This window comes from Cervus canadensis, chromosome 22 (genome assembly GCF_019320065.1).
Source record: "Cervus canadensis isolate Bull #8, Minnesota chromosome 22, ASM1932006v1, whole genome shotgun sequence".
Lineage (NCBI taxonomy): Eukaryota > Metazoa > Chordata > Mammalia > Artiodactyla > Cervidae > Cervus > Cervus canadensis.
The window spans coordinates 13,867,547-13,894,245 of NC_057407.1; the positions used below are offsets into that span (position 1 = coordinate 13,867,547).

General features: G+C 40.3%; 1 protein-coding gene across 4 annotated transcripts in view; it reads left to right on the forward strand.

Annotated features, from left to right (window-relative positions):
* The window catches only part of CACNA2D3 (calcium voltage-gated channel auxiliary subunit alpha2delta 3), an 853,893-nt gene that overhangs the window by 167,511 nt on the left and 659,683 nt on the right, over positions 1-26,699 (forward strand). For all 4 annotated transcript variants that reach the window (XR_006264409.1, XM_043442153.1, XM_043442156.1 and 1 more), the window contains exon 3: positions 10,726-10,842. Coding sequence is in view for 3 of the 4 variants with exons in the window: in XM_043442153.1 (XP_043298088.1) it covers positions 10,726-10,842 (117 nt within the window). In the remaining variant the exon portion in view is untranslated. The remainder of the gene's footprint in view (positions 1-10,725; positions 10,843-26,699) is intronic.

Here is a 26,699-nt window from a genome sequence, read left to right on the forward strand (position 1 = left end):
AAACACCCAGAAATTTGAGTTTTAATTTTTTTAGATATGCAATGGAACCATATTTTTTTTGTTTGTTCAGTAAACAGATGAATTTCCCAATTTTAAAGCAGTATGTTACACTCCCATGCTAGGACAGAGATACTTGTATCAACAGCAGGTTTAATAGCTTGCCTCTGACTTAATTTCCCTTGTATAAAACAGCATTCCTTGTATAAAAAATCTAATGCAGCATTCACACTCAGTTTTATCACTACAGAGCTAAAATTTATCAGTGGCATTTGTCCAGTTGTCTGTGTGGAACAGTAAAAGCTTATGAGACTTATCAGGATTTTTTTAAAAAAAGATTATAGACAGTAAAACAGGGAGAGAAGAGATATCCATCTTTAATTCAGGACCTGACAATCTGAAAGTAGTAGAGATCTGTCAGAGACCACCCACAGCAGAGCCAGCTGTTCTGAAGAGCAGTCTCTCTGGAACTCTGATTTAGAAGGACATTCCAGACAGCTCACTGGGAACAAGTGCTCCAGGCCCAGTGGGGCTGGGGACCCTGATAATTCTTGTGACAGTGCTTTCTTGAGGTGAATATCAGAAAGTACCTTGAGAAGTAATTTAGACCATACCACTGCTTCCCCTGATCCACCCCCCTCCCCTGCCCCTCTAGCTGGAAGTTCTTAAAAACGTGTTGAGGAAAACCACTGCCTTTAGTGGTGGTCCATTTCCATGCTTCTCACCCCATGGAACAACAGCTGCCTACAGGTGATATTCCGCATTCCTCAAGTGGTCCCCATTTCCTGCAGCCCTGAAGAAGTGAGAGTCCAGCTACTCCCTGCCTCCTCTCTGCTTATTTTTTGGTGGTAATTGGGTGCTCTTCCTCCTTTCTTTTCTGTCATTCCTAAACAGGGTCTCTAATTCTTGTGCAAATTGTCTCTTACTCTGATGACTTTGACAGAGAAAAATTTCATTCTTCAAGAATGTTCCTCAGACTTAACTAGATCTGGAAGAGCACTGCAGTAATAATTTTTTTTTTTTTTTTGACCTTGGAGACACTTGATCGGAATACCTCTGTGAAACAGAATGATTTGTACAAAATACCTTTTTCCATTTTCCAGTAGAAAAATACTCTCCTGTGACCTTGAGTTTCATGAATTCATCTAGGTTTGTTGTTGTTATGGTTAAGAAGTGTTTCTAACATCAGCTTAAAGGATTTAGAAATATATTTACTTGGAAACATAATTGCTTTGGAGTGTTGTATTTTGAAGTGACACTTCCACATGCAATAATTGAGTTGAGAGGAATACTAAGTACATTTATGTCATAATAAGAAAATGACACTGCCTATAAGGAGAAAATCCAGAAATTGTAGATGATTAGTTTTTATTGCAACATCTTTAGCAACATATCGAAAACTGTCATTCACCCTTTACACAAATAAAGACTTCTACCATCCAGTTTCCGCCAGAAGGGAACTATCTCCAAACAGTTACTGTTGAAGAACCCCTAGGCCTTGGGAATGTATTTGAAATATACCTTTGCCCACAGCAGCATTCAAAGGTAATTCATCTGTTAGGTTCTGCACCTTGGTTGGAAGTTTTTGTCTTGAGGTAAGAGAATTCATTTTTCAGAACTTAAAGGACAAAGTGAAGTGAGTGAAAGTCACTCACTCATGTCTGACTTGGCGACCTCATGGACTGTAAGCCACCAGGCTCCTCTGTCATTGGTATTCTCAAGATACGAATCCTGGAGTGGGAACCATACCCTCCTCCAGGGGATCTTACTGACCCAGGGATCAAACCTGCATCTCCTGCATTGCAGCTAGATTCTTTACTGTCTGAACCACCAGGGAAGCCTTAAAGAAAAAATGTTGGCATTCATTAGCACTTCTGCAAGAACCACTGACACTGTTTGAGTGTTTTACTTTGTGTCCCTAGCATCCTGTTGGGGTCTTCACACTCGACCTCATTTGACCATCCCAAGAACAGCAGGAGGTCTGGTATCACTCACTCTGCTATTGAAGGAAATGAGGCTGATGGAGGCTAAGCAACTTGTCACATTGCTAGGACTTGCACTTAGTATATCAGAATGGAGAATCCTTGGTCTTAGCCCCACGCCAAACAGCCCACAAGCGGGATGCACATGGTTGATTTTCCTCTGATTTGAACCCTGGCTAGTGATTCTAAGCCAAGTAAATATTGCTTATCAGGCTCCAAATCATTAGCATGCCAGCAAAATCCATGCAGATTCTTTCCCACCCACCCCATAAGGCAGAGGAGACAGAACAGGAACGCCATTACTTTCTCCTCACTGGAGGTGATTCTACCTGGTGCTGCCATTGAAATGTGTCTTTGACAAGTTACTTATTGAGTCTCAGTCTCTAATTTGTAAAAGGTGGGCACTTACCTGGGTCTGTAACATAGTCTGTTTCTTTATCGTTTCTTCTCTTTCTAGTTAAGATCCTTTTAGTAGAACAAGTTTCTATATAATAATCTTATACTTGCACAAAACTAGATGCTGGGTAGGATTTGGTATTATTAACTGTTGGATTCTTCTCAATATTTATTAAATTCTGGGTTGTTTGGCCTTTAGGCTATAATTTTTTGTACTATACAGGAAAATACTCCTGTTATCATTTTATCCCAGTTGAACTAAAATAAAGAATCAACTTTAGCCCAATTCTTAGGAGAGGTACTTTAAACTTGAAGGTATATGTACCTTATATGTGGCTGACCATCATAATACATAGTTATTTAAGCTTCTTGTCGCCCTGCATTTAAGGTTATATTTATAAACCAAAAATTTTAATGATATTGATTTTTTAAATGCTTTTTAAAATTAGTTTCTAAAAAATATTTAATATGTGTATCTATTTAATATGTATATTTAAACAGTATCTATTTAACATGTATTACATTCTTTCCTGAGACCCTCTTCCTACCTGTTGACCGTCATGTCACTCTTGTTCCTGGCCAGTTTTTCAGTGTTTACAGATCAGTTTGGATTGCCCACATTTCCTGCTACTCACCCTTCCCTACTCAGGGAGGAATACTTGTCCCGTGCTTTACAGACTGTTCTGCACTTACTGGAGCATACACAATGCTCTCCCCACATCTGGTGAAAGTGACACACCTACACGACAGACAGGTGTGACCCTGGGAGGAGACACACATGTAACATCTGTGTGGGACATCATAGCTCAGATTTTGATTGAAGTAACTAGTGTGACTCTGCTTCAGCTTATTTATTATTTATTGTTAATAAAAAGAACAAAAAATTAGCCTTCTCATATCCAAGGGAAGATGTATATTTGTCGGTGGCTCCCTACTACCCACCCCCACCTGCCTGCACGTGGTTTTTTGAAAGTCACTCAGTCGTGTCTGACTCTTTGTGACCCCATGGACTACACAGCCCATGGAATTCTCCAGGCCAGAGTACTGGAGTGGATAGCCTTGTTCCTTCTCCAGGGGATCTTCCCAACCCAGGAATTGAACCCAGGTCTCCTGTATTGCAGGCAGATTCTTTACAATGCTGGAGACCTGGATTCAATCCCTGGATTGCAGGCAATTTGTAAATATTAGTTGAATGAATGAAAATAGCAGTAATTTCAGTCTAGGTTCCTTTCTAATATTGGTGTGATCTTTACCTAAATAGTTTAATGATTTTATCTCCTGTTCTGTGTCTACTTCAGAGCTTGAAGAAGTGAGAATTAGACCAAAAATGGAATCTGCAGGTAGGAACATGAGGCATCTTCCGCTTTTACATAGCATGCCCCTTTGAAGGCTTCTGGTCTGGGCTTAACCTGTGTGGGTTGCTTTCTCAGTAGCAGAGTTTACTGGGAAACTGGGACAGGAGTTTTTAGGGGAAGTGCTGGAGGCTTAGGGGTGGGATGAAGAAGAGGCCAGTTTCTCTCAAGTTTTAGTCTTTTAGGCAACCTCTCCAGATTCTCACTTGGGGACAAGCCTGTCTTTGCTTTACCGTCTTCTCCCCTGGACTGTCTGTCAATCGTCATTTAGTGATTTAATTATACTGACTCTAGAAATGTAATTTCAGTTTGTGATGAGAAAATTTGGCCAAGAGACCATGTTCAGATGTTCCAGCTCTTGGCTAATGGTACTCCTCCATCCATCCTCTGCAAGAGGGTCTTTTGTGCTGATGTGGAACACACTCAGAGCTCCTCTTCAGTGTTTGGCTGCTATACTAATTAATTGTGATTGGTCAGAAGTCTCCTGACTGAAGCCCTGTCTCTGGGGGCTGTTCTAGGTGACTTGCTCCTAGATATGCAGTTATCACGTAGGAGAAAAAAATGACCCAAAGGTATGAACAACATTAAGTGTTCTGACAGTGAAGTAGTGCTTTTCTCTTCCTGGTGTTTGTGTGAAATGATCTGGCAAAATAGATGCTACAGAAATAATGCATTTCTGTGTCTCCCTTCTCAAATGATAAATGTTCTTGGCTCATCACAAGATTTCTTGCCAAATGCTGATTCTGCTAACAGAAGGAATGGAAGCTTCAGATGTTCTCCTGTGACAGGGAATAAAAAGTTTCTTGGACTGCCTTCCTTCTGTGTCATGAATGCTGAAAGGTGCTCTTATGAAGGGCTGTGTTCTGCCTTGACCCTGGCCTTGGCTAAAGGCACACAGGCTGTGTTGCCCAGGTGTCTGCAGCTTCTTGCCCAAGCCAGAGAGAGGCCCAGAGGATGGTCAGGGGTGGCAGAGTGAAGTACATCAGTGTCATCAACCACCTCATTGGAATTTGTCTCCTGCATTAGAAAGTCAGGAAGGCATTCGTATGAAAATACTACATATACCAGAATTTTCTATAGCAGATATTCAAAGAGTGCAGAACAGCAGAACACGAAGATTTAGAGTGGCCTGTTCTGTGTAGGCACTGTGCCGCTGTGTCTGGCCATCAGACTGCTTGATGTCTCCCAAGGAGCCCACCTCTCATTCCCTGACTCTTCTTTTCTCCAGTGCTGTTTCCCAAGTCTTGGTTATCTCATTTTCCCAATTTCTTGCCAGTTTTATGTTCCTCCTTCCCATTCTGCACACTGAGATTTTTCAAAACCATGAATCTGGTCATTGGGTCCCTTCTACCCTTAAATCCTTCAGTGGTTCTGATTGTTGTTTGAATCCATACCCTCAGCCTCCTACCCATGGTAAGATAACATCCAAACTCTTCATCCTAGCATATTACCTTTGATGGCCTGGCCCTGCTCACTTCTTTGATCTCGTCTCTCACCAGAGTCCCCTGTCCTAGCCATCCATGCACCAGGGAAGTGGAACAGGGGTAGTTCCCTGTGTTCCAGGCAGCCTTTTGTCTTGGATATCCACACCTACCATTCCTTCTGCTCATCCCTTGTTTCATCTCCCTACTTCTTAGCCTAGTCATCCTTTAGGGGTCCAGGAAGTTGGAGTGACTGCCTTGAGCACCCCATCAGGGTAGTCACAATGATGTTGTGTCTTCTTTTCTGATTTAGTCATCAGAACATGCCTGACCATTAGACCATGAGCCTTCTTTAGCTTTGCTTTACTCATCATATTCTGCTTGGTACCCCACCCCTGCCTGGCATACCAGAGGCACAAAATAGATGTTTGTGGAACAAGTAAATGGAGTTTTGGAGTCAGAGGTCCAATCCAAACTGGCCTGAATCTTTGATCAGGTGGCACAGGGTCTCTTCCACTTGGTCTTCCCCTCTGCCTTCGTTGTGTGAGACGTGCTGATACTTTCCGTATTCCTTTACCCAGTTGACAAATGGCTGTTTTTTACACAAAACAAAGTAATTTCCAGAGCAACCCTTGAGGCTATAGAAAATAAAGTGTTACTGCCATCACAGCTGTGTGGCTTCCGGTTGTTCTTGATACTTTGGAGAATAGGACAATGTGTAAGCCACAACACAGCCATGGAGTAATATATTGGATTGGCCAATAAGTTCGTTGGGGTTTTTCCATTGTATCTTACTAATGAGCCTTTTGGCCAACTCAGTATAATTAAGATGGCTTCCCTGGTGGGTCAGCAGTGAAGAATCTACCTGCAGTGCAGGAGACACAGGAGATTCGGGTTTGATCCTTGAGTTGGGAACAATCCCTGGAGGAGGGCATGGCAACTTATTCCAGAAAATCCCATGAACAGAGGAGCCTGGTGGGCTATGGTCCATGACGTCACATAGAGGCGAACATGACTGACGTGACTGACCCCCCCCCTCCCAGCCCCACAATACAGTTAAGGCTCTGGGCCTCTTTCTGGAGAAGGACATGGCAATCCACTCCAGTGTTCTTGCCTGGAGAATCCCAGAGATGGGGGAGCCTGGTGGGCTGCCGTCTATGGGGTTGCACAGAGTTGGACACGACTGAAGCGACTTAGCAGCTGCAGCAGAAGGGCCTCTTTCAAGAGTCAAGAGCTGCGTCTGCTTCTCTGGGGTCAGGCTCTAAGCTCATCCCCCAAATAGAGGGATAGCATCTCCTCCTATGACATCCAGCCAGCCCTGGCCGGCTTTTGCTCGCCTGGAGGAGACTTGTAAACAGCTGCTGCCCTTCTTAACTGATGATGTCTCTGGTTTTAGGTATTTGAGTCTCTTGGTTAGTTTAAGCCACTAAAAGCTATGAATCAATGAAACAGGCACTGTGATGGCAGTGAAATGGGCCCGCTGAAACAAGATCACAAATATTTAGATTATCAGCCCTTCACCCTCTACCTGCTAAGTTCAAAAGACCAAGCAGTTTGAAGTCAGACCTTGATAAGTTTAAAACTCATTCTCTAACCATTTGACTTTCAACAATGACTAAGTCTTTCTTTGCCTCAGTTCCCCATCTGCAACATGGGGATGATACCTGCCCTGGAGGGTAGCTGTGAGGATTAGACAAATTGATACATGAACAGCTCCTGGAGCCGTGCTGGGCCTGTGACACAGGGAAGACTAATTTTGCCAACTTCCTTAGGCTCAGCTAATGAAGACATGCTGCTTAACTACACAGATTCTAATTGGGGCTGCATTCCCTACAGAAATTTGTTAGTAAGTGCCCATCTTCTGTTCTGCATATAACTACGGCTCATATACATTCTCTAGTTTCTAAAATAGTATGCTCATTACAAAAATTAGAAAATACAGGTGAACAGAAAGAAGAAAGAAAAATAATTATTTGTAATAGCTCAGCCAGCTGTGAGCATTTGGCATCTGTCCTCACAATGTTCGTGTGTGTGTGTGTGTGTGTGTGTGTGTGTATAGGCAGTTTAGTAATTTAAAGCAAAAAGTCACCGATTACTATCTGTAACCAATTGTAACATTCTGTATACTAGTTTCCTACATTCTTTTGCACAATTCGGGATGGCTGTGTGGAATTTGCTATACTGTTGCCACTTACTCTGTTCAGTTGCCGGAGGTCATATTGCCTGGTTTTGTACCGTAGGTACATTTTTGATGCTTTTGGTGTATATCACCATTCTGAGCTGCTCAAAGTTTGAAGTTGATTAATGACTATCACTTGGTTACTCTCTCTGTTCTTCAAAATCTTTTGATTCCAGCAAAGAGTAATGTTTCCTAGTGAGAGTAAGACATTACATTGTTCTGACCTGATTCCAATAGGCATTAACACACCTTGGAAAGCAGAATGTTTTTTGCTTACGGGATTACTTCCCTGGGTTGGTGAGAAAGTAGTATGAGACTTGGCTCATTGGCAAAGAGGACCCATTGTCACATGTCCTAAGGGGAGAGAGCTTATGCTGGAAGAGGAGTAGAACCAGTGACCTGCTAAGTTTGTCCCAGATCTGGAATCCTTGGCTGGCACAGAGCTTCAAGTTGAGCTTAATTAGCTAGGTCACAAGGCACAAGGAATCCCGGGACACCAGCAGACCTTCATAAAATCAGTGGCTCCTTTTTACGGAGAAGATTGAGAAGAGAGGATGCAGGAAGGTCTCATTGAGAACTTGGTGGATAAGTCAGAGTTGTATAAACTGGTTCCCTTCTAGAAGTCTGTTTGGAGAAAAAAAACATGAAAGTAACAGATATGATCAGAATAATGGAACTCAATGTAAAAAACAAAAGATTTAGGTAAAGGCTAATTACAAAATTCATTTTCTTTTTCTTTATCTTAAGCTTCTAGATCACCTTTAGGTTCAGAATTACGGTAGAGATTTATTTCCCTGACTGTAAATATTAGACTGACATTAGTTTTGTTTTGTTTTACTTGCTTCTTGAACTTTGTATTTTGGATAGTGAATCAACCTTGTGTCTAAGCTGGCCTTGGCTCTTGGCTTTTGGAGCACATCTGGCAGGCAGCAGAGAACCCCCAGAATTTTTGGCTCGAAAGATATCACTGGCTTGCATTTGAACTTAGGGAAAGTTTCCAGTGATTGTCATTGAAGTTTTATTCATACACCAGAGGACACTGTTAGCCTGAGCCAGGCTTGGGCTGGCTAGAGTCCCACATCCGGGGCCAAGCCAGCCAACCTCCCAAGGAGTGGGGAGGTCACCCTTACAAGGAGCATCAGTCAGCTGCATCCTTACTTGAATCTTTCTTGTATTGTAGCATTGCAGTTGTGCTGCAACAGGCTTCATCCAGAGAAGTTATGTGAGTGTCTGCTGTGGGTTGGGGGGTTGTCCTTAACTTCTGGACCACACCAGCTCTGATGCCAGGAGAGGTGAGGGAGAGGTGAGCACAGAATGCTCTGGGAACCTGGAGGGAAGGTGTAGCCTCCTTGTTTGGGAAATGAGGAGAGTCTTATGAAAGAGTGAGGGAAGGCTAGGAAAAGAAATGATGGTTTTCCAAGGAAGTGAAGGACTCAATACAAATATCTAAGATTTTTATGGACATTTTCAGGGAGCAGGGAGAAGAAAGTCCTTACAACTCATGGTCCATTATAGCAGTGGTCCCCAACCGTTTTTGGCACCAGGGACTGGTTTCGTAGCAGACCATTTTTTCATGGACCAGTGTTGGGGGATGGTTTCAGGATGATTCAAGTGCCTTACATTTGTTGTGCACTTTATTTCTATTATTATTACATCAGCTCCATCTCACATCATCTGGCATTAGATCCTGGATGTTGGGGACCCTTGTATTATTAGGACCATGCAGAGCTCTCAGAGCATGTTTTAAATGATGTAGTAGATCATTTGTAGTAGTAGATCATACACATACTCCCTTCCTTGGGGCAAGGAAAGACTTCCTCCTGGTTTACATTTTTGAAGGAGATGAAGAGGACATAGAGAAAAAATAGAAATTTGTATCTTGAAATTATCCTGCATTAAAAAGTTGGTTTATTTTCCATTTTAGAAATTACTCTTAAAGTCTCTATAGTCCAGATTATATGTGGATCCTTGTGTTTTCCTTAAGTAGAAACTTGGCAGGGTGAGTAACCGATTCAGGTTTTTCATCCAAATGAGGGGAAATGTAAGGCCCCCAGTATTTTTAGTTCTCTAGACTTTTGATAGCTACATAAATGTAAATGATTCTTCTTGATATTCAAAATATTTTGAGCTCCACTTAGAAGGTTTTTTTAAATTAATAAGCAATATTTCCTTTTAGTGGGAACAAAATTAAATGTTTAGTTATATCAAACTTTTTGGCCTCAGGACCCTCTTACACACTTAGAAAATACTGAGGACCCTTAAGAGCTTCTGTTGTTATGAAAGTTTTATGTATAAATATTTGCCACGTTAGAAATTAAAACCAATAATTCATTAATTTAAAAATTAACAAATTCAAAATAAAAAAAAGACTCATTGCATGTTAACATACATAACATATTTTATTAAAAATAACTTAAAAAGAACAAATTAAAGGAGTGGCATTTTTTTCATTTTTGCAAATCTTTTCAAGATTTGGTTTTGGAGAAGACAGGTAGATTTTATTATCTGCCTTTGTGTTCAATCTACTGTGATTTGTTAAAATCAAGTAAGAAGATATGACTTCATATAAATAATCTGTTGGAAAAACGGAGGACTTTGTGGACCCTTGAAAGGGTCTTAGGGACCCTACAGGTGTTCTAGGGTCACTTTAAGAACTGCTGGTTTAGACAGATAAATTTCTGAGTTATTTGGTGGGTTTTGACTCAGACGGTAAAGAATCTGCCTACAATGCAGGAGACCTGAGTTCTATTCCTGGGTCAGGAAGATCCCCTAGAGGAGAAAATGGCAACCCACTCCAATATTCTTGCCTGGAGAATTCCATGGACTTAGGAGCCTGGTGGGCTACGTACAGTTCATGGGGTTGCAAAGAGTCAGACATAACTGAGCAACTAACACTTCCCTTTCACTTGAAATGACAAGTTGTCCTTGAGAATTTGAGTATACTGTGGGATAAATTAGTTGCTTATGAACAGACTCACAAACCATGATATCAAGGTTATCCTAATATATGTTGCTGTTTACTGTTGTTTGTGTACATGCTTCTTTTTGCGAGTTCCTTAAGGATATATAGGAAGTCCTCAGTAACTGAGTTGAATCAAAATACTAAAAATTGACAGCAAGGACTCTCCCACTATAAAATGTGTATAAGGTGCTCTACTTTGATTGCTTTAGGGTTGAATTTTTTTTTTCCTGGTTACTAATTAAGTTTCAAGAGAGCCAGAGCCAATTTTCACTTTTCTCTTTAGTTAGTTTAATAATTTTGAAATACAGTCCAATCTCCCCAAATCCAACAGAAATTTTTATTTTTACTTATTCCTTTTAAGTAAATGTGCTCTGGCATCATGGGCATTGTGTTTTATGGTATCTTGTGCCTTTAATGTTGTCCATCCTCCTTACAGAAATACAAAGAGTATGAGAAGGATGTTGCCATAGAAGAAATTGATGGTCTCCAGCTGGTGAAAAAGCTGGCAAAGAACATGGAAGAGATGTTTCACAAGAAGTCTGAAGCAGTGAGGGTAAGTGTTTCTGGTTTCTGCTGCTCAGTATTGCCCAAAGACACAAAGGTAACTGGCATTGATGAGCCCAACTCTCAGAAATTAAAAGTTGACTCACCCATATATACATAATTTCTTAAGTCTAGTTAAAGAAGATAAGTAGGTACTAGGGGCACAGTCACCCCTTTTCTAGGGTAAACTAGGGTTTAGGTGCTAGTTTTTGTTTTATGATAGTGAACTTTCAGTGGAGGTATCCCTGATTGCTTGCCAAACAAACAAATTGCCTAATTGTTTGCCTAATTAATTGCCTAAGTACATTCAAGGGTACGTTGTGGTTGAACTAAGCAGTTGTTAAAAAAAAGTTAATCGGTGTTTACCAAAATATGGAATTGAAAATCTCCATGTAGTAAATGAGTCTAGATGAAGTCTGAAGTTGTTTTTACTATTTTTGGAATATTACTATAATTATGTTTATCTTGACTGGCAAGAGCTCCCTGAAATCTTTTTATAAAAGTTTTTTTGGAGTATAGTTGATTTACAATGTTGTTTTAGTTTTAGGTGTACAGCAAAGTGAAGCAGTTAAACACATACATATATCCACTCATTTTAAGATTTTTTTCCCATATAGGCCATTATCCCTGAAATGTTGTATTAGCAGGAAGAATGGAACTGCAGTGCACATGTGGTGTTATTTTAGATTTCCAAGATTGCCTCTGACTTCGTTCTTTGTTGCCAACAAAATGGGGCATCTGAATTCTTGATTTAGGACATGTGAATGTTACAGTATCCTTTTTAAATACTATATTGGCACAGGATTATGGGAAAGAATTTTGATCTAAAGAGTTCTTTATTTCTAACTTGTGGTTTACTTTCAGTTCAGTTCAGTTCAGTCACTCTTTGCGACCCCATGGATCGCAGCACACCAGGCTTCCCTGTCCATCACCAACTGCCGGAGTTTATCCAAACTCATGTCCATTGAGTTGGTAATGCCATCCAACCATCTCATCCTCTGTCATCCCCTTCTCCTCCTGCCTTCAGTCTTTCCCAGCATCAGGGTCTTTCCAAATGAGTCAGCTCTTTGCATCAGTTGGCCAAAGTATTGGAGTTTCAGCTTCAACATCAGTCCTTCCAATGAACACTCAGGACTGATCTCCTTTAGGATGGACTGGTTGGATCTCCTTGCAGTGTAGTTTACTTACCTTTCTGTTTTATTATCTCCAGAATGGCTTTGTTATAAAAGTTCATTTCCTAGTTTTGTTTTTCTCATCCTTAATTGGCCAAACCAAATTGCCACAAGATATTTCTGCCTTAGACCCTATAATCCCATACATTTCCTTGTTTCTAAAATATGTTGTACTATTTTGATTTAGGGAAGAAGGGACTGCAGTTTAGGTAGAAGCATGAGCTTGACCTGGGTTCAGTGTCAAACAGAATAGCCCTTGTGAGCTTCCATTTCCCCATCTGTTAAATAGGAAAAACTCACACAGGGAGTGTAAAAATCAAACACAGTTGTGGTTTTGAGCCGTTAAGCACAGACCCTGGCACATGAGCAGTGCTTAGTGAATAGTTAACTTCTGCTGCTACTGTGGTTATTAATTTAAATAAGATGAGCCTTCTTGGTGGAAACTCTGAAGTGCCTTGGAAGGAAAAAAAGTGCTTTTTATGTGCCATAGACATACTGCACTGACCACCATTCCTGGAGCTGCATGGTGGCCTCTGGTGTGTGTCTCTGTCAGTGCCTTAGAGCAGGTTGTAGTCTATTCTTCACAGACATGGCAGCATGACAGGCATTGGCACCTCACAGTCAGAGAACCCTGAGGTAAACATTTAAAAAACACAGTTACTATTTTATGTTTATAAAATGAGCACCTTCTTTGTTGGAACTTTTAGAATGTATTGAGAAGTATCAAAAAGAGAAAAAAAGTCACCTAAATCCTGCTACCTAGCAGGAAAACAACACTTATTTTCTTGGGTTTTCTTCCTTCTAGTCTTTTTTCTTTACATTTATATGCATATCCTTGTGTGTGTTTTTCTTTTATCAAAGTAGTAATTGTATTGCCTGTTTGCTTTTGTATCCCGCTTTTTTTTCTTCTTTATACCTAAATAGTGTGATCATTATCTTGTCTCCCTGTGTTTTGTGATTTTCTTTTTTTTTTTAATTAATTAAAATTTAAAATTGGAGGCTCACTACTTTACAGTATGTGGTGGTTTTTCCCATACATCAACATGAATCAGCCACAGGTGTACATGTGTTCCCCCATCTTTCTAAATTCCATATATATGTGTTAATGTACTGTATTGGTGTTTCTGACTTCACTCTGTGTAAGAGGCTCCAGTTTCATACATCTCATTAGAACTGACTGAAATGTGTTCTTTTTTTATAGCTGAGTAATATTTCATTGTGTATATGTACCACATCTTCCTTATCCATTCTTCTGCCAAATGGACATCTAGGTTGCTTCCATGTCCTAGCTATTGCAGACAGTGTTGAAATGAACATTGGTGTACATGTGTCTCTTTCAGTTCTGACTTCCTCAGTGTGTATGCCCAGCAGTGTGATTGCTGGTTCGTATAGCAATCTATTTCCATATTTCCAGTTCTATTTCCAGTATTTTAAGAAATCTCCACACTATTCTCCATAGTGGCTGTACTATTTTGCATTCTCATCAACAGTTTAAGGGGGTTTCTCCACATCCTCTCCAGCATTTATTGTTTGTAGACTGAAATGGCAGCCATTCTGACTGGCATGAGATGGTACCTTACTGTGGTTTTGATTTGCATTTCTTTGATAATGAGTGATGTTTAGCATCTTTTCTTGTGTTTGTTAGCTGTCTATATGTCTTCTTTGGAGAAATGTCTGTTTAGCTTTGGCCCACTTTTTGATTGGATCATTTATTTTTCTGATATTGAGCTTCATGAGCTGCTTGTATATTTTGGAGATTAATTCTTTGTCAGTTGTTTCATTTGCTATTATTTTCTCCCATTCTGAAGGCTGCCTTTTCACCTTGCTTATAGTTTTCCTTCGTTGTGCAAAAGCTTTTAAGTTTAATTTGGTCCCATTTGTTTATTTTTGTTTTTATTTCCATTACTCTGGGAGGTGGGTCATAGAGGATCTTGCTGTGATTTATATCAGAGAGTGTTATGCCTATGTTTTCCTCTAAGAGTTTTATAGTTTCTGGCCTTACATTTAGATCTTTAATCCATTTTGAGTTTATTTTTGTGTATGGTGTTAGAAAGTGTTCTAGTTTCATTGTTTTACAGGTGGTTGACCAGTTTTCCCAGAACAACTTGTTAAAGAGATTGCCTTTTCTCCATTGTATACATTTGCCTCCTTTGTCAAACATAAGGTGTCCATAGGTGCATGGATTTATCTCTGGGTTTTCTGTTTTGTTCCAATGTTCTATATTTCTGTCTTTGTGCCAGTACCGTACTGTCTTGATGAGTGTGGCTTTGTGGTAGTCTGAAGTCAGGCAGGTTGATTCCTCCAGTTCCATTCTTCTTTCTCAAGATTGCTTTGGCTATTCAAGTTTTTTTTGTTTGTTTGTTTGTTTGTTTCCATACAAATTGTGAACTTATTTATTCTAGTTCTGTGAAAAAATACCATTGGTAGCTTGATAGGGATTGCATTGAATCTATAGATTGCTTTGGATAGCATACTCATTTTCACTATATTGATTCTTCCAATCCATGAACATTGTATATGTCTCTATTTGTGTCATCTTCATTTCTTTCATCAGTGTTTTATCATTTTCTGTATATAGATCTTTTGTTTCTTTAGGTAAATTTATTCCTGAATATTTTATTATTTTCATTGCAATGGTGAATGGGATTGTTTCCTTAATTTCTTTTTCTGTTCTCTTATTGTTAGTGTATAGGAATGCAAGGGATTTCAGTGTATTAATTTTATATCCTGCAACTTTACTATATTCACTGATGAGCTCTAATAATTTTCTGGTGGTGTCTTTAGGGTTTTCTATGTAGAGGATCATGTCATCTTCAAACAGTGAGAGTTTTATTTCTTCTTTTCCAATCTGGATTCCTTTTATTTCTTTTTCTTCTCTGATTGCTGTAGCTGGGACTTCCAAAACTATATTGAATAGTAGTGGTGAGAGTGGTCACCTTTGTCTTGTTCCTGATTTTAGAGGAAATGCTTTCAATTTTTCTCCATTGAGGATAATGTTCGCTGTGGGTTTGTTGTATATGGCTTTTTTAATGTTGAGGCATATTCCTTCTATGCCTGTGTTCTGGAGAGTTTTTATCATAAATGGGTGTTGGATTTTGTCAAAGGGTTTCTCTGCATCTATTGAGATAATCATATGGTTTTTATCTTCAATTTGTTAATATGGTGTGTCACATTGGTTGATTTGTGAATATTGAAGAATCTTTGCATTCCTGGAATAAAGCCCACTTGGTCATGATGTATGATCTTTTTAATATGTTGTTGAATTCTGTTTGCTAGAATTTTGTTGAGGATTTTTGCGTCTGTGTTGATCAGTGATACTGGCCTGTAGTTTTCTTTTTTTGTGGCATCTTTGTCTGGTTTTGGTATTAGGGTGGTGGTGGCCTCATAGAATGAGCTTGGGAGTTTACCTTCCTCTGCAATTTTCTGGAAGAGTTTGAGTAAGATAGATGTTAGCTCTTCTCTAAATTTTTGGTAGAATTCACCTGTGAGGCCATCTGGTCCTGGGCTTTTGTTTGTTGGAAGATTTTTTATTACAGTTTTGATTTCTGTACTTTTGATGGGTCTGTTATGATTTTCTATATCTTCCTGGTTCAGTTTTGGAAGGTTATACTTTTCTAAGAATTTTTCCATTTCTTCCAAGTTGTCCATTTTATTGGCATATAATTGCTCATAGTAGTCTCTTATGATCTTTTGTATTTCTGTGTTGTCTGTTGTGATTTCTCCATTTTCTTTTCTAACTTTATTGATTTGACTCTTCTCCCTTTTTTTCTTGATGAGTCTGGTTAATGGTTTGTCTATTTTATTTATCTTCTCAAAGAACCAGGTTTTAGTTTGCTGATTTTTGGTATAGTCTCCTTCATTTCTTTTTCATTTATTTCTGTTTGATTTTTATAATTTCTTTCCTTCTCCTAACTTTGGGGTTCTTCTTTTCTTCTTTTTCTAGTTGCTTTTGGTGTAAAGTTAGGTTGTTTATTTGGAGTTTCTCTTGTTTCTTGAGGTAGCCTTGTATTGCTATGCTTTTACTGAATCCCTTAAATTTTGGACTGTCGTGTTTTCATTTTCATTTGTTTCTTTGCATATTTTGATTTCCTTTTTGATTTCTTCCATGATCTGTTGGTTATTCAGAAGTGTGTTGTTTTAGCCTCCCTATGTTTGTATTTTAAATAGTTTTTTTTCCTGTAGTTGACATCTAATCTTACCACATTGTGGTCAGAAAAGATGCTTGAAATGATTTCAGTTTTTTAAAATATACCAAGGGTAGATTTATGGCCCAGGATGTGATCTGTCCTGGAGAATGTTCCGTGTGCACTTGAGTAAAAGGTGAAATCCATTGTTTGGGGTGAAATGCCCTATAGATATCAATTACGTCTAATTAGTCCATTGTATCATTTAAAGCTTCTGTTTCCTTGCTCATTTTCTGTTTGGTTGATCTATCCATAGTTGTGAGTGGGCTATTAAAGTCCCCCAGTACAATTGTGTTACTGTTAATTTCCCCTTTCATACTTACTAGCATTTGCTTTACGTATTGAGGTGCTCCTAAGTTGGGTGCATATGTATTTATAACTGTTATATCTACTTCTTGGATTGATCCATTGATCATTATGTAGTGTTCTTCTTTGTCTCTTTTCATGGCCTTTATTTCAAAGTCTATTTTATCTCTTATGAGGATTGCTACTTCTGCTTTCTCTTGCTCTCCATTTGCCTGAAATATCTTTTTCCAGCCCTTCACTTTCAGTCTGTATGTGTCCCTGGGTTTGAGGTGCGTCTCTTAGAGACAGCATATATAGGGGTCTTGTTTTTGTATTTATTCACCCAGTCTTTGTCTTTTGGTTGGAGCTTTTAACCCATTTACATTTGAGGTAATTATTGATAAGTATGATCCCATTACCATGTACTTTGTTCTTTTGGGTTCGTTTTTATAAACCTTTTCTGTGTTTCCTGTATAGAGAAGATCCTTTAGCATTTGTTGAAAAGCTGGTTTGGTGGTGCTGAATTATCTCAGCTTTTGCTTGTCTGTCAAGTTTTTGATTTCTCCTTCATATCTGAATGAGATCCTTGCTGGGTAGAGTAATCTTGGTTGTGGGTTTTTCTCTTTCATCACTTTACGTATATTCTCCCATTCCCTTTTGACTTGAAGAGTTTCTATTGAAAGATCAACTGTTACCCTTATGGGGATCCCCTTGTGTTTATTTGTAGCTTTTCCCTTGTTGCTTTTAATATTTGCTCTTTGGGTTTGATTTTTGTTATTTCGATTAATATGTGTCTTGGGGTGTTTCACCTTGGGTTTATCCTGTTTGGGACTGTCTGGGTTTCTTGGAATTGGGTGGCTATTTCTTTCCCCATTTTAGGGAAGTTTTCGACTACTATCTCCTCAAGTATTTTCTCATGCCCTTTCTTTTTGTCTTCTTCTTCTGGGACACTTATGATTCAAATGTTAGGGCATTTAACATTGTCCCAGAGGTCTCTGAGATCGTCCTCATTTCTTTTAATTCTTTTTTCCTTATTCCTCTCTGCTTCATTTATTTCCACCATTCTATCTTCCATCTCACTTATCCTCTCTTCTGATTCAGTTATTCTACTGTTGATTTCCTCCAGAGTGCTTTTAATCTTAGTTATTACATTGTTTATTATTGATTGACTCTTCTTTATTTCTTCTAGGTCCTTGTTAAACATTCCTTGCATCTTCTCAGTCCTTGTGTCTGGTCTATTTATCTGTAACTCCATTTTGTTTTCAAGATTTTGGATCATCTTTGGTATCATTTTTCTGTATTCTTTTTCAGGTAGACTCCCTATCTTCGCTTCTTTTTTTTGTTTGGTGGGTTTTTATCATATTTTTTCACCTGCTGAATATTTCTCTGCCTTTTCATTTTATTTAGATTGCTGTGTTTGGGGTGCCCTTTCTGCAGGCTGGAAGTTCATGGTTCCCCTTAATTGTGGAGTCTGCTCTCTGTGGTGGGGTTGGACTAGTGACTTGTCAGGGTTTCCTGGTTGGGGGAGCTTGTGTCTGTGTTCTGGTGGGTGGTGCTGAATCTCTTCTCTCTGTAGCACAGTGACATGTCCAGTAGTGAGTTTTGGAGTGTCTATGGGTTTGCCATGGCCTTGGACAGCCTATCTTTTAATGTTCAGGGTTGTGTTTCTGTTTGCTGGAGAATTAGCATGGTATGTCTTGCACTGGAACTTGTAGGCTCTTGGGTGGATCTTGGTTTCATTGTAGGTATGGAGACTTTTGGGTCAGCTCTTGTCTATTAATGTTCCCTGGAGTCAGGAGTTCTGTCATGTTCTAAAGTTTTGGAGCTAAGCCTCCTGGATTTCCTGTCCTTCTCTGACAGTAGCCTCAGGACTTCTCTATCCATATAGCACAGAAGATAAAACCCCTACGTTAAAGGTAAAACAATTCTCAGCAGGCAGGAACACCCAGAGAGATTCACAGAATTACATAGAGAAGAGAAGAAGGAGGAGGGAGATACAGGTGACCAGGAGGAGAAGAGGGGGAGTCAAAAGGGGAGAGAGCAATCTAGCCAGTAATCAAATCCCTAAGTGCTCTCCACAGCCCAGAACACCCAGAGAGATTCACAAAGATATATAGAGAAGAGAAGAAGGAGGAAGGAGATAGAGGTGTCTGGAGGAGAAAAGGGAGAGTCAAAAGACAAGAGAGCAATTAAGCCAGTAATCAAGTCCCTATGTGAAAATGGATACTGATGATTAGAATCTTAAAGGTACAAAATTGATAATAAATATCAAAAAACAAAGATTAAAAACATAGAGTAGAGGTTAGACTCCCAAAAATACAGTATAAAAATACAGAACAAAATTAATCAGAAAAATTAAAAAATATATATAAAATTTGTTTTTAAAAAACAGGATTTTTTGGGAAAGGTAACAGTAGGCTATAAAAATGAAAGTTAAAGGAGTAATAAAGAATTAAAATTTTTTTAAAAATTGAAAAGTGATAATACTAAAAATACTGAAGCTGTAGGAACTTCTCTAGTACTGTTATGGGCAGTGTGGGGTCAGTTCAGTGTCAGATAGTCCCTTGTTCTGGCTTGTACTTGTTCTCAAGGTCTATAGGTGCCACTCAAATGCACATTCTCAGCATTCACTGCAGGATTTTAATCTGTTGCACCTGTCACCTCCAAAGTGGTTTTCCCTTCTTTGTTTATTTTGGCTTCCTTTGTTTGCAAGTCTCTTCGGCATCTAATTTGCACACTGACACAAGAGGGCGAAGGTAGCCCCTTATTTAGGCTCACTTCTTCAGTTGTATTGTGGGGAAGGGGGGACATTGCACAGAAATACTGCTGGCATATGTGGGGAGTGCTCACAATGGATGGACCACACTGGGTTTGCCACAGCCCAAGGGTCCACACCGCTCAGGTTCCAGGGTGCTCTGCAAGGGCACTGTCCCAGGTGGACCTTGCATTTCATGCCCTTCTCAGATCTAAGCTGCTCAGGTTCTTGGGTGCTCCACAGGGGCAAGAACCGGATGGGCTGTGCATTTTGTGCTCTTCCCAGATCCTAGCAGCTCAGGTGACCAGGTGCTTGGTGAGCGCACTGTTCCAGGTGGTCCATGCGTCTTATTCACTTCCCTGGTCTCGGCCACTCAGTTTCCTGGGTGCGGCTCAAGAGCACAGTCCTAGGTGTGCTTTGTTTCCTCTGGAGAGCTGATCTCATGCTGTGCCACTCCTGGCAGATGTCAGCTGTCCAGGATCCCAGAAAGACATGGTTAGCAAATGGGAGCCTGCTCACAATTTGGTGGAAGATGTGGTCTCTGGGGCCTAGACTGCAGCAGTCCTTTGCCTTCCAGCTCTGGCTGTCACAAGCCTGCATCTCTGCCTCCAGGGAGGGAGGGCCCTATGTGGCAGCTGGCTTGCTCTCCTTTCATATTTGCTCAGTCCGTTGTTTTGGGAGCGTGCCAGGGGTCACTGTGTTGCATTAGAGCCTTTTGAGGCAAAGGTCTTTTTTTTTTTTTTTTGTCTCTCTGGCAGTCCCAAGGTTTGGGTTGCTATCTCACATTAGCTCCCTCAGATTGTCCTCAGGGCATTCAGGCCTGGTCCTTACCCTAAAGGACCGATGATGCAGTGAATATTAAGAGACAATACCTAAAATAAAATCCTACATATAAAGATAATAAAGTGAAAATTAGCATTAAGAAGAAAATTAGCATTAAAAAAGCAACTACTTCATTTATCATTTATTATTAAATTAACATTATAATTTTGTGTTTTAGGAATACATTGTACAGAATTATAAATGATATAGGGCATAATAATGTTTTTCAAAATTGTTATTAATATAACATTTATTAGTAAACAATTCTTACTGGGCTGAAAATCAAGAAATTGACAAGTCAACACAACACAAAATATGTTATGTTATTTTATTTAAATATTGTAAACTGCTTCATATCTATTTTGGGAAGATGTGGGATGTATAAAAATATAAATATATTAACTCAAATTATTACTAACAACCAGAGCATAAGAACTTTAATGTACTTTAAATGCAACATAAACCCCTCCCTGCCCAACCCCCACTTGCTGGTGACAGATGTGAGTGTCTGGGTCACTTCCCAGTCCCTGCTTGCAGTTGTGTTTTAGGCAGGCATTCTGTTGATAGCTTACGATGATAGGTGAACGATGTCGGATTCCTGATCTCTGAAGAAGAAGATTTAGCTTCAGGACCAGGGACCAGGCTTGATTACTCAAGAGCTTTTGTGTAGCAGCGTTTTATTTAAGTATAAAAAGGGACAGAGAAAGCTTCTGATGTAGATACCAGAAAGGGGATGGAGAATGCCCCACTTGCTAGTCTTGACAAGGGAGCTATGTACTTTTTTAATTAGTTATAACAATAAATCAAAAGAATGTCTCAATGTTGTAAAGATTTTACCAGACCCATTTCCACAATTTACACTTTAAGATAACAGGATTAGAACTAATAATAGAAAGATCTTACCAGTTCAGTTCAGTTCAGTTCAGTTCAGTCGCTCAGTCGTGTCCGATTCTGCAACCCCATGAATCGCAGCACGCCAGGCCTCTCTGTCCATCACAAACTCCTGGAGTTTACTCAAACTCATGCCCATTGAGTCAGTGATGCCATCCAGCCATCTCATCCTCTGTCGCCCCCTTCTCCTCCTGCCCCCAATCCCTCCCAGCATCAGGGTCTATTCCAATGAGCCAACTCTTCCCATGAGGTGGCCAAAGTATTGAAGTTTCAGCTTCAGCATCAGTCCGTCCAATGAACACCCAGGCCTTATCTCCTTCAGGATGGACTGGTTGGATCTCCTTGCAGTCCAAGGGACTCTCAAGAGTCTTCTCCAACACCACAGTTCAAAAGCATCAATTTTTCGGCTTACCATACCCACTCCCATAATATACATTTTAGGATAATAGGATTAGTCAGGAGGTTTTCCCGAAGGAGACACTGTCCTCAAGCAGGATACATTGTTGTTATATAATCCTTAGTACAGAGCTTAAGCTGAATTGTGTTGATGTGTAATCATCAGCTTAAGGAAAGAAACATTTTATGTGATTAAGACTAAGGAATATAGAAAAAAAAAGTTTTTCCTTTCCTCCTACTTGAAAATTCCTGACTCCTATCTCCTCCTTGGGAGCCCCATACCCCTTTCTCCTCCTCAGAGACCCTGGACTTCTTATCAGCCTGCCTAGGAATTGACTCTCTCACTGTGGATTTTTTTTTCTCCCTGTTACATTGCCCTCTGAGATTCCCAGCTGCCCACTCCAGTATTCTTGGGCTTCCCCTTGTGGCTCATTTGGTAAAGAATCTGGCTGTAGTGTGGGAGACCTGGATTTGATCCCAGGGTTGGGAAGATCCCCTGGAGAAGAGAAAGGCTACCCACTCCAGTATTCTGGCCAGGAGAATTCCATGGATTATATAGTCTATGGGGCCACAAAGAGTCAGACATGACCGAACGACTTTCACTAAAATTCCAAAACTCCCCACAAACATGTCTGTGGGAGGGTTTCCTGCTATGTGGGAACTTCTCCTTCACGACTCCCTGCCCAGGACAAGTCTCCATCCCTAAATCTTTTGTCTTTGTTTTTATCTTTTATATTTTGTTCTACCTCCTTTTGAAGAGATTGGGCTGCCTTTCTGGGTGCCTGGTATCCTCCACCAGCATTCAGAAGTTGTTTTGCGGAAGTTGCTCAACATTCAAATGATCTTTTGATGAATTTATGGGGGAGAAAGTGGTCTCCCCATCCTATTCCTCCACCATCTTGGGACCACCTCTCGTGATTTTCTTAAATGGCTACATAACATTCCAATCTGTGGCTGTGTGTGTGTCACAACTGATTTGACTGTTCCTCTCTATCTCGATATTTTAAGTTGTTTGTAAACTTTGATATAAATAATTAATGCTGCAGTAAATCTTCTTATATGTTAACAATAGATCAATGGACATAGCATTCACTGTGTGTTGGGTGCTTTTGTAAGGACTTGACATATATTCACTTATACAGGTAATGGTCCTGTATAGTCAAAGCTATGGTTTTTCCAGTAGTCATGTATGGATGTTAGAATTGGAGCCTTAAGAAGGCTGAGCGCCAGAGAATTGATGCCTTCAAATTGTGTGCTGGGGAAGATTCTTCAGAGCCCCTTGGACTTCAGGGAGATCAAACCTGTCAATCCTAAAGGAAATCTGTCCTGAATTTTCACTGGAAGAACTGATGCTGAAGCTCCAAAACTTTGGCCACCTGATGAAAAGAGCCGACTCATTGGAAAAGACCTTGATACTGGGAAAGATGGAAGGCAAAAGGAGAAGAGGGTGGCAGAGGATAAGATAGCCATCTTATAGTTGTATAGATGTATAGTATATCTATACATCTTATAGATAGTATCACTGACTCAGTGGACATGCATTTGAGAAAACTCCAGGAGATAGTGGAGGACAGAGGAGCTTGGCATGCTGCAGTCCATGGGGTCACAAAGAGTTGAACACAACTTAGCAATAACAATAACAACAATAGGAGTTACTATTAGTATCCTCATTTTACAAAAGAAGAGACTCAGAACAGAAGTTGTCACTTACCTGTAGTCACATGGGGAATGAGGGATGGGCCCCAGGCACAGGGACCCCAGAGTCCACTTCCTTCATCACTTCTATGCTCTCAGGAGCCTTCATTGTATGCTGATTTCCTTAAGATGTGTTCCCAAACACAGAAACAGTTCTGAGGCTCTGAACTGGTCTTTAAGGCTCTTTATGCCTATGGAAATATTTCTGTTCAAATAAGGTCATGCCAATCCACAGTCCTTCCAGCAGGAATAGTGTGTAAATGCACATTTTCCTAATCCTCGACAAACAAATATTAATGTTTTATTTTGTTTTAAATACTAGTAACAACATTGTCTATTGAGAGAGGGAAGTGCTATTACTGTCCCAAATTGGATTTCTTCATGAATCAGAGAATTTTGGAGTGAAAGAGAAAAATAAGTATCCTTAGGTTCTGTCTCTGCAATTGACAGACAAGGAAGGCCTGGTGTCTGGAATTCAGGGAGATGGAGGGGAGGTGGGGAGACTTGTGGGTGATGCTATCACGATACAGAGTTCCAGCCAGCACCAGACCCTGGACCTGGGCCCTCAGAGGCAGGAGCCCATGTGGTGGGTGAGACATGGGCTCTGGAGTAGAGAGAACTGTTCTGAATCTCAGTTCTGTCCCAAGGTGTACAACTGGTGAGAAAAGTAGAGTGAGCGCAGTAGAGGTCTTCTTGTTCACTGCTCTGGAGATTTTAGGATTCAGTGACTTACTAATAGCTTGCTTATGTTGAGTTCACTATGCACCAGGTCTAGGACTTCCCTGATGGCTCAGTGGTAAAGAATCTGCCTGCCAATGCAGGGATACGAGATCCCTGAATTGGGAAGATCCCCTGGAGAAGGAAACAGAAACCCACTTCAGTATTCTTAGCTGTGAAATCCCATAGACAGAGGAGCCTGGCGGCTACAGTCCATGGGATCACAAAAGAGTTGGACACAGCTTAGTGACTAAAGAACAAAAACAATGCACCTGGTCCTGTGCTAAGCACTTTGCACATGGCATCGCATTTCATTCTTAAATCAACTCTGAGAATGAGACACGTTACTATCATAGGTTTAGAGATGAGCCAACAGGCTTGGCCCTGGTTACTTGGGCAGGTTCAGTAGAGTTTTACTGGCACCCAGGCTGTGGGAGTGTGTGTATCTGTGTCAAGTGTTTAACACAGGCCTGGTAAACAGTAAAAGTTCAGTAGATGTTTGCTGTTACTGCTGATTACAGGACCTCCCAGTTTGTGAACATTTAATAATGAGTCTTGTAGCTTCAGGAAGTCACTAGATGATGACAGGAGGAGAACCTAAGTTTGAATTTTTTTTGCTTTAAATTGGTGAGGTGAAAAAAAATTACTGATATGATTGATACAGTTCCTTGGAGAAGGAAAAAACTATTTTTGCCCTATTTGAATTGAAATGTTCCCAGAGTAAAGCTATCCAGAACTGTGTGTTTTATGTAGTTTAAAACAGAGGACAAGGGCCTTTGTAAGCATACTTGATGCCATAAAATTTAGGGTAACTGGTCCAGCAATATGTGGTTCTCCCCTGCTCCCAATTGTTAAACAGGAAAGAGGGCTTGTATGTCAAATTGGGTTTGGTTTGGAGACGGTTTCTTTGTTGAGATCAGCCTGGTCCCTATTGTGAACTCTGCCTCTCTACTGGCCAGTCACGGACCATGTGACATTTGGAGTGAGCCGAGGTGGCCACTGACAGGCCTCCTGGATGCTGGTTTATGTTAAGACCAGGGAAGCACTGGGTCTGACTGTTTTTTACACTACAGTGACACCTCTCTTCTCCAAAAGGAAAGGTTGTTAATGCCCACGAGATTTGTGATCATTTGACGTGCAAAGACTTCAGATTCCAATTTGCCGGTGCATTTGCTGTGGAATCGTCTTTTGCCACAATACAGTAGAATGTACCACTGCGCACCAGGGCCCTGCCTTTCCAGTCCATGCCACCAAATGTCCCAGGAAAACACTGGATCTTAGAATTTGCTCCATCCCTGTGATGCACTATGCCTAGCAGCCTCCCATTTGAGCCCTGATCCCCATTAAGCCAAGTCAGGTCAGAGATTCTAGAGCCTCCTCTAGTGCCTTCCTGCCCAAAACTGACTTACCACCAAGTGCTCATCAATGGTGGATGGCTAGGAGGACTCAAGAACACAGAGGAATAAAACTAGCTCACAAGCAATGTTGATTATTAAAATTTCCATTGATGTATATAAAATATTTATGAGACTGGCAGTAGCAATTTAAAAGACTGCAATAATACCTTTAGTCTGATGACGAGAGGTTCAGTTAGTGCTGGGAGGAAAAAAAAGTACTACCGTAACCCAGTCTTTTAACATGTCTGTCACCTCTTAGCTGTTAAACAGTGTTGATCTTTTTCTCTTTCTCTCCAGACTTGATTTCATCATTTCCCCCCATCACTTTTCCCAATGATTAGTTGAATCAGAGTGATTTTATCATACTCATCCCCTATTTGAATTACTCTCCACTATGCAATTATCCTATCACAGAAAATCCTATTTTTCTCCCCGTCAGATGCCTGAAGTAAATGTGAAACCCAAAGTGGCCTGCCCATTACATAACCTCTGTCATCTGGTGGGTAATGGACTATATGTGATCTTTTTTTTCCAGGCTAGCAAATTACAAATAACATTAGCTTTAATAATTGCCATTAACATAATGGGGCCATCATTATGGTACCATTTCATAACTAATATTTTCTAGCACTGTTTAATGCCATTGGTGGTTTAAATAATTTTTTCGTTTCCACTCGGAGACTTGATGTAGGTTGTTTTAACATAAAGGCACATAGGTTTGATGCAGCAGTGCTGCTCTTTGCTTTTGTGTATAAAGATTACACCCAAAGAATCATTTCCCAGCTTCTTTGTTCAAACATATTTGTGCTACCAAGCCCTCGATTAATGTTGCTGAGCACTTTATCAAGTTTTAAGTCCCTATGAATGGACCAGAAATGGAATCAATTTGTTTTCAGTTCATTAGCATTTGGAGGGAGATATTTCATATGCTGGACGTGGAAGAAGTGATGTGTCCTCTGCCAGCTGTGTACTCCCGTGGGTCTGTTCCTGAGTGACACCTGGAAATGCTTGGCTGTGTCACAAGTCAGAGCTTATCTGATGGGAGGCAAATTTGACACAGCTTCCCTTTCTCCTGCTGATGGTGGCAAACTCTGTTCTCTGTTTGAGGGAAGGGAGAAGGCAAAGGATATGCATTCCGTGGCATTGATGCAGACAGCTGCCCCCGCCTTTCCTTTGTCTTTAAATCTGAGCGTCTGGTAGGAGTAGCGCAAACCATCACACAGCTGGAAGGATCATCTGAGGCTCCAGGGAATTCCGAGCAGGCACAGCGAAACATGGGATTGGAGGAGACTCTGTAGGAAGTAGATCTGAGTAACTGTGGGCATCTCTGTTTATAGAGACAGACTTTTAGGACAGATTCCAACACAGCTAGGGGGAGGTAATGATCCTCTGATTTCCATACGGTCCATATCAGCTAGATGAGTAGCACACCCTGAAAAATGTAGGTAAAACAAAGAAATGACAAAAAGAATGACTTCTCAGAGAATTTATGAATTTATACTATTGTTCTCCAGGATGATTTTCTAAGGGTGAATTCCGCAGCATGTTTTCTT